The sequence below is a fragment of the Homalodisca vitripennis genome, chromosome 3 (assembly GCF_021130785.1).
Source record: "Homalodisca vitripennis isolate AUS2020 chromosome 3, UT_GWSS_2.1, whole genome shotgun sequence".
In the NCBI taxonomy this organism is placed as follows: domain Eukaryota; kingdom Metazoa; phylum Arthropoda; class Insecta; order Hemiptera; family Cicadellidae; genus Homalodisca; species Homalodisca vitripennis.
Window position 1 is genome coordinate 205,344,593 of NC_060209.1, and position 7,873 is coordinate 205,352,465.

Below are 7,873 nucleotides of genomic sequence, written 5' to 3' on the forward strand. Positions count from 1 at the left end.
TATCACCATCAAAATCTTCTTTAATTTCGTTAAGGGAAAATTGGCACTCGGATGAATTTTTTTAAAGTAATACACGCAGTAACTTATGAAATCTTTAGAATCTACACTCGCTGTATGTCTACAAGATGTTGAGCTTGTCCCATCATAAAAAGATGACATGCACCTATTATGATAATAAGCTTGAACTTCATCTGATTCTTTGAGAAAATTCAGTCTAACTAACAGACTTTTATTAAATGATTCTGAAACATCTCTTCCCTTTAAAGTTGATAAAATTTTTCATTAGTCTCAGCCTTCAGCATGCCGCGAAATGCTCTATTTTGGTTACAAGGTTCTTCACAAAAAACACAATGATGCTCAAAATTAAAATCACATGCTTCTTTCATAATCTTCTTCCCAATAGATTTTGATCGAGGTCTATTGTATGCTGGTCGACAACCATCATGAATGTGTGCTTCAGTCAATTTCTGAAATGTTTTGTACCGCTGATCTTTGCTTTGTTTACTTGACGAAATAAGAGTATCTATCCCTCGACTTTTTATTTTCACTAAATCTCCATCGCGGCTTTTACAAATGATACAAGAAGGTACCTTTTCCACCATTTACATGAGTCTATAAAATGCAGAAAGCACGATAAAATTAGTATACTGAAAATACGTAAAAATTACTAGATAAATAGCATGCGTAAAATTGTATGCACAGAGACAAAGATTTATGATCTGTATTATTTTTAATAATTTTTTATTGAATAATTTGTATAACATTTTGTTTTGCAAAAGTTTTACTTACGATTTGTATTTTATATGGACAAAAATCTTGTAAATTGCTAATCACGAGGCTTATTTCACGACACTACTCCAATATAACTTGACTGACGACAAAGCAGCTGTTTATTGAATGCTTAGAAACATACCGAGACCCGTATAATAGAAGAATAGGATTGACCCCGCCCTTTTACTTCAAGGACACTATTATATACCTGTACTATATATACCTGTAATCCAACTTTCACATTCAACAATGTTTCTAAATACTTTTTCAAAATATTCGAGAATTCTTCAACATTAAAAAAAATTATAATTTAAATAAATAATAACAATTTTTCCACGTAAATAATACAATGTATAATGAAAAATGTCAATATTTTGTTTATTTTCAATTTTTCTGCAGTTTTTTCAATTAAACTACATATTTTTTATTTAATTTCTTCAAAATAGACAAAAAAACTAAAATAATGAGCCGTCAGAGAACCTTTTTTGATTAAAAAAAATGTTTCAAAATGGTGATTGAAAATTATCAAAATATTTTTTTAAAGTGAAATTTTATTATAACGGCTGAATATTTTTTAATGAAAAAAATACAGTATTTTTAGAATAGCACAAAGTATATTTCATCAAACTTTCAGCTCAATCGAACCATTTTTGTAAAAGAAAAAAATTAAAAACCAAAAAAAACGGGTTTTTGAATTTTTTGGGGAAATTTTTGAGGTTAGGGCAAAAATGATTACTACAAAAGTTGTAGATTGTTTTATTTCCAACAACTTTTACATTTAACTTTTTTCAATAAGATGCATTTTTTACTCACAAATGGCAAAAAAACCATTTTCACCCCTAAAAAACCACCCCTCCTATACCCCCTAATAGACGATTTTGGTTCGGAATGGTTTTTTTTATTTATTTATGATGTATTTGACTAAATTGTACCATTAGTTTGCTGTAAGAAAACATTTATTTTTTCAATCAGGTAATACGACTGGACTAATGTGCTCATGCTATCAACAAAGCACGGCGATAAAATTACAGAAGTTTCAGGTAAAGGAGGTAAAAAGACGATGAAACCAGACCCTACTATGGACTACAATACAGCTCAAAGAACGGCTAAACAAGTTTTTACAAAGTGTGCAGTGTGTGATGTATACTTTTGTAATGACTGTTTTTTCTTAGTTCACAAAGTAAAAATATAAAGCTAAAACAGTTGATTAAGTTTTATACCAACAAATTGTGTTTGTGTTTCCTTTTATTTCACTGATTCTTTGTTTTATTTAGCCACTAAAAGCTACCAACTAAAAGTTATAACACCTAAAATTTGTGTTTTCTTACCCTCAATTTTTTCAGTTACAAAAAGTTACAAGCTGAGGCCATGAGTATCAAAATTGATACTCACGATAATTTAAACAATTTTACTTCAATATGATTGTAGGTAACACTTATTTATATTAAAATAGTATTTACAGGTAGAATTATTCTTTTGAAGAAAAAACATTTTGTGGCCCCACGGGATGGAACTTGAAAATCTGCTTGGCAGTCAGGCCTTGGGCGCTGAGTATCATATATGATACTCATGGCAGTCAACCTGTTAAAAGAGAAAATGCATATGCATTAACCAGACTAGACAATAATGAATTCTTTGGGATCCGTAATGTAAGGGAACTAAAGAGGTTCATAGAATAAGAGTATGAAAACTCTTCAAGTGTGAATGACCATACTGATGCTGAATGAGACCATTTATTTAAGAAATTTTTAAAAACATGGTCTATAAACTGGCTTGTGTGGATGGATGAGTGTACAGAGAAGCACATAAAAAAACAATACATGCTTATAAAATAAAACTTGTGACCTTCTCTTTAATGAAATGTGACAATAAAAGAATAACCCCTCCAATTATATAAATATTTTTTTACCTGTCAAAATTTAACTTTGAGGGGAATAAGCCAGTTTTGCTTTTCAAATATTGTAGGCTCCCATGTAGTCAGCCTATGCCCCGTCATAATAATGACAAATAAACTTTTTCTAAAAACGGGCTGACATAAAAATATCTGACCATAATGGTCAGATAAAACAATAAAAAATATCAAATCCATTTGAAGCCAAATAACTGACGATGATAGTCAGATTAGTATAAGGTTGTTTAAATATTTAAAATAAGATGTGACAAGAATAATGTAATATAGTATATAGCGTGTGTAATATGTTTCCAGTAGAAGATGACAATATAAGGATATTACAATATTGTTTATCAGTAAGAATATGTTTAGGATTTTTACAAGGTATTTGTGTATTATCATAACTTGTGTGTGTAATATCTAGTAGTGTTAACTTGTATTGAACATTATGTTATGTCAAAAGGACATGTTAAACATTATATTCAAAACGTGTAGAAGTTACGTGTATTCAGTTTAAAAATATTTAAAACTTTAGTACTGTTCTTATATATATATATATATATATATATATATATATATATATATATATATATATATATATATATATTCATTGATATTTGTATAAGTTAAATATATTCATTGTAATTTGTGTAATTGATTTATATGTGCACTGTAATTTATGTAATTGTTTAATATTAATTGTAATTTGTGTAGCTGATTTATATATTCATTGTAATTTGTGTAATTGATTTATATGTACACTGTAATTTGTGTAATTGTTTAATATACATTGTAATTTGTGTAGTTAATTTGTGTTATATAATTGTAAGCATTTTGCTTTGCTTTGATATTTTACTTTCTTTTAAATGAATACTCTTACAGGTGTTAACAAAATTATCAAGAAATTTAAATAATTGTTTAATTGAACAAAATTTTAAAAGATTTAATTACTTGGAGGAGAAATATAAATTGACAGCAAATATGTGATCAATTTATATTTGGGGGTTGTGTAACAGGCAGGCGCGGCTCCAGGGGGGGGCCACGGGGCTTTTGCCCCCCCCCCCCGAGAATCAGGCTCGGATGGCAAAAATTAGGCATTTTACGCGAGACTTAGGACCTAGAACAGAGAGCGCCAAAGCGCGTGGCGGTCGGGCGGTCGCGCGGTGTGCGGCCAGCGCGCGCGCGCGCTTGGGGGCTAGCTGGCTTGGCTTGACACGAGACACCTCTCTGTTGGTGCCGCGGCCGTCGCGTCGCGCCCGCCTCCAAGAAGACGCCGCCCTCCCCCTGCCCCCTGCCCTGCCCCAGCCCCGGCCCGGCTCGGCTCGGCTCTGATATTGACACCGCCCTCCCTCCCCGCGCGCCCTTGCCCTTCGACGGCTCGGCGGGCGGTCGCTGCTGTCTCGCGCTCGCGCTGGACTGGTGGTTGTTTTGTTTTGTTTCATGCGTTCGTGTCGTGCGAGTCGGTACTTGTTTGCAAAGGGCAGTGCAGTGCTTGAATCGTATCGTAGAAAGTTGTGCGTCTTCCTGTGCTGTGTCGCGCTGCGCTATGGGTGTCGACGTGACCCAGTGGCGGGCCGCCGTGGGCACCCACGCTGGAAGGGTGAGGCCAGCGGTGCCTGTGGCGAGAACGCGGTATGGCGCGGCATCGGGATGCTACCCCTATCGGTTCCCATCAGACACAGAACCCTTGGCGATTCTCAAGGCGTTGCACCAGGTAAGATAAGATTACTGTCATCCTTTAATTTCTTTGCACTGATAACGATAACAGGAACGGTACATGCAAGCATGAAATAGAAATTTTAGATATTTACGTGTTGCTTTTTTTGTTGTTTCCTTTTGTAGCACCACAAGTTTGGGTTGGTCGCAGAGTGCATCCTACCTGCAGACTCTCAAATGCGGAAGGAGTTTTTTAATGGGCTCGTGGGCTTCTTGCTGCTGTTGGAGGCAGGCATCGAACGGAATCCAGGTCCTGCAGGCGACGATGAGAGCAGGGATGAATCAAAGGTATGTAAGGACAAGTCGTAGTCCTACCACGCGCGGGCGCTTTGGAAATAAATACTCTGATTTTGTGGCCATATTTTTTTATTTCAGTGTTGTTGTTTTTTTAAATTTCAGGCGAAGCGTTTAAAGTCTGCCAACTCAACGACGCGCCGAATCGACTCCTTCTTCAGACCAGCTTCAACCTCAGTGACAGGGCCATGTACGGAGTCGGTGCCGGCCCCGGGCAGCTCTTCATTTTCGTCTCCGATGATGTCACCGTCGCCTTCCCCGTCACCAACTCCATCACCATCGCCAATGCAGTCGCCCTCACCAGCCCCCTCATCAACTATCAGCGACCCGGAGCCAACTCAACCCATCGGTCAACCTCCTGGTACCTCCAGTGCTTCTTCTTATTGGGTTGCGAATGATATTGGTGATTGTATAGGCAAAGGGGAAACTATTTCTGATCACAAAAAGTACCAATTATTAGAAAATCCTTGGCGGCCACCCCCTGATTATGATTTACCATTCAGTTCCACCTCTATGAAAAATAAAGATGGGACTTTAAGGAAAAGATATTTGAACCAAGGGCACTTAGATAAATATCGTTCCTGGCTTGTTCTTTCTCATCGTGATAGAGGTCTGTACTGCAAGTACTGCGCCTTGTTTTCAGTGAGCGGTAAAGCAGGTCATAATAAGGCTATGAGGTTGGGCAAACTTGTGAGTGAACCACTTACTAATTTCAAGAAACTGGTGGGTAAGGATGGTCACTTAGATTGCCATGAAAGCTTGAAATACCACAAAAAAGCTGTTGAGGCTGGCAAAGAATTCATGCTAATTTACCATAAGCCGGAACTTCAAGTTGCAAGCCGAATAAATCAGCAACGCGTCGATGAAATCAAAAGCAATAGAGAGCGGCTGGAACCAATCATCAGGGCTTGCATGTTTCTTGGGCGGCAGGGTTTAGCTTTTCGAGGTCATAGAGATGACGGTGAACTGTACCCTGAAAAAGATGAACTATTTCGAAAAAATGTCAACAGTGCTGTATGCAATCAGGGAAACTTTAGAGAAGTACTTAGGTTAATGACGCAATCAAGAGATGAGAGACTCAAGCGACATCTGATGACTTCATCTGCCCGGGCAACGTACGTGGGGAAGAATACTCAAAATGGCCTTATTAATTGCATTGGTGATGAAATTCTTGAAAGTATTTTACAAAAAGTACGTAGCGCAGAGTATTTTGCAATAATGTTCGATGAAACAACGGACATATCACACAAATCTCAATTGAGTCTAGTCATCAGATACGTTACAAGTGCAGGGCAGGTCCACGAAAGCTTCGTAGGATTCATTGACACATTTGACGACATTTTAGAAACAGAGAAAAAACAGAATAAAGCAGAACAGGATGATGAACAGGAAGAAGAACGAAGAGAACCTGCAACTGAAACAAAGTTAACAGGGGAAGCAATAGGGCTTATCGTTATACGCATGCTGCAGAAGCTACGACTGAACCTTGACAAATGCATTGGAATTGCAACAGATAACTGCTCTGTAATGGTTTCAGAGTTGAAGGGTGCGGTGCAAGAGATACAGAAGTATGCGAGAAACGCCCTTCGCACTCCCTGCTTCAGTCACAAATTAAACTTGTCCCTTTCGAAGTCAAATCAAGTTATCAGCATTAGAAATGCCATCGGAACGATGAAGAGCTGTGTGACTTTTTTTGATGACTCTCCTAAGAGAAATACGGTTTTGAAAACTAAGCTGGGTCATCAACTGTCAGGTCTTTGCGAGACAAGGTGGATTGAGCGCCATGATGGTGTTCTACAGTACACAGTGGATTTGCCTAAAGTTATCGAGTGTCTGGATGAAATCAGCGAATGGGCCGATACGTCTTCATCTAGTATGGCTGTCCAGCTCCGCGCAGCGTTGACAGACCCCTTTTTCCTTGTGGCTGTTTTCTGTCTTGGTGATGTTCTCGCGACCACCTTGCCTGTCAGTAAACTGTTACAGAAGTTCTCACTCACTTTGGACGTAGCGACGTCAGAAATATCTAACCTTGTGTCGGTTTTGTCTTCGCGCCGTGAGAATAATGTTGAGCACTTCAAAGGCATCTGGAAGAAAATCGAAGACATGACCAAAATTCTTGATGTCGTCATTCGAATTCCAAGAAGATGTATCCGTCAAGGATTCCGAGATAACTATTCAACGGACTCACCGCAAGAGTACTTCCGTCTAGCCGTCTTCAATCCTCTCCTTGACTTCATTGTGATGGACCTTAAAGACCGATTTCCACCCGAAGTAATACAAGTATTCAATTTACCTTGGCTTCTACCAGAGAATATGCTAAGTTCTGCGGCTGACTTGGACCTAAAACAAAAAGCCACACAGTTTGTAGACTCATTTTTTTCATTGTTGCCTTGCAGTAGTCCTGAAATGGCAAAACTGCAGCTCAGCGCCGAATTGGAATTATGGTACAGTAAGTGGTCGAGAGGGGATCCAAACAACTTACCAAAGTCAAAGTCATCTGCAGATGTTCTTCAATCTTGCGATAAGGAGGCATACCAGTTAATTAACCACCTCTTAGTTATTTTGACTACCCTCCCTGTGAGCAACGCAACCCCAGAAAGGTCATTTTCAGGATTGAGGCGTCTTAAGACGTGGCTAAGAAGCACAATGCGCCAAGACCGCTTAACTGGATTGGCCCTCATGCTTACGCACAGAGATGTTAATGTAGATATTGAAAAAGTAATAGATAGATTTGCTAAGACGAGAGGTGGTAAGCATCGGCTAGAATTTGCTTTGGATTAATTAAGCTTGACAGTGTAGTAGTAGAAATTGGAAATTCGATATGTTATGTTTTTAGAATTGTTCATGAATAAAATACTCTTATTGCACTGTACCATTAATGTGCCCTCATTTTTCTTCGTGTAAACACTTCCCCATTCCCTGTTTCTCATTTCACGATTTTTTTGGGGTTTTATTGCCCCTGTAAGTAGGCAACCTGCACGGTTTGCCCCCCCCCCCCGAGAAGTCATTCTGGAGCCGCGCCTGGTAACAGGTCAAATTACGACATTTGAATATTCGCGGGGAATTGGCAGACTGTGACGTCAGTGAATCGGCAGACTGTGACGTCAGTGAATCGGCAGACTGTGACGTCAGTGAATCACATGTTGTCGGAATTGAGATTTATTCCATTAATAACGGAGAAATATATTAAAACTTTATACG

At 38.3% G+C, this 7,873-nt stretch overlaps 1 protein-coding gene across 1 annotated transcript; it reads left to right on the plus strand.

Annotated features, from left to right (window-relative positions):
* The first annotated feature begins 4,198 nt into the window (after positions 1-4,198).
* On the plus strand, positions 4,199-7,551 carry LOC124358569 (52 kDa repressor of the inhibitor of the protein kinase-like). Its single transcript, XM_046810872.1, has 2 exons — positions 4,199-4,666; positions 4,778-7,551. The coding sequence occupies exons 1-2, from the start codon at positions 4,556-4,558 to the stop codon at positions 7,451-7,453; spliced, it is 2,787 nt and encodes a 928-aa protein (XP_046666828.1). The 5' UTR covers positions 4,199-4,555; the 3' UTR covers positions 7,454-7,551.
* The last annotated feature ends 322 nt before the right edge of the window (positions 7,552-7,873 follow it).

Bases quoted from the DNA above. Each gene is read 5' to 3' on its own strand.
- LOC124358569 (XM_046810872.1), top strand. From the start codon at position 4,556: ATGCGGAAGGAGTTTTTTAATGGGCTCGTGGGCTTCTTGCTGCTGTTG. The intron at 4,667-4,777 runs GTATGTAAGGAC...TTTAAATTTCAG, and splicing joins AGAGCAGGGATGAATCAAAG to GCGAAGCGTTTAAAGTCTGC.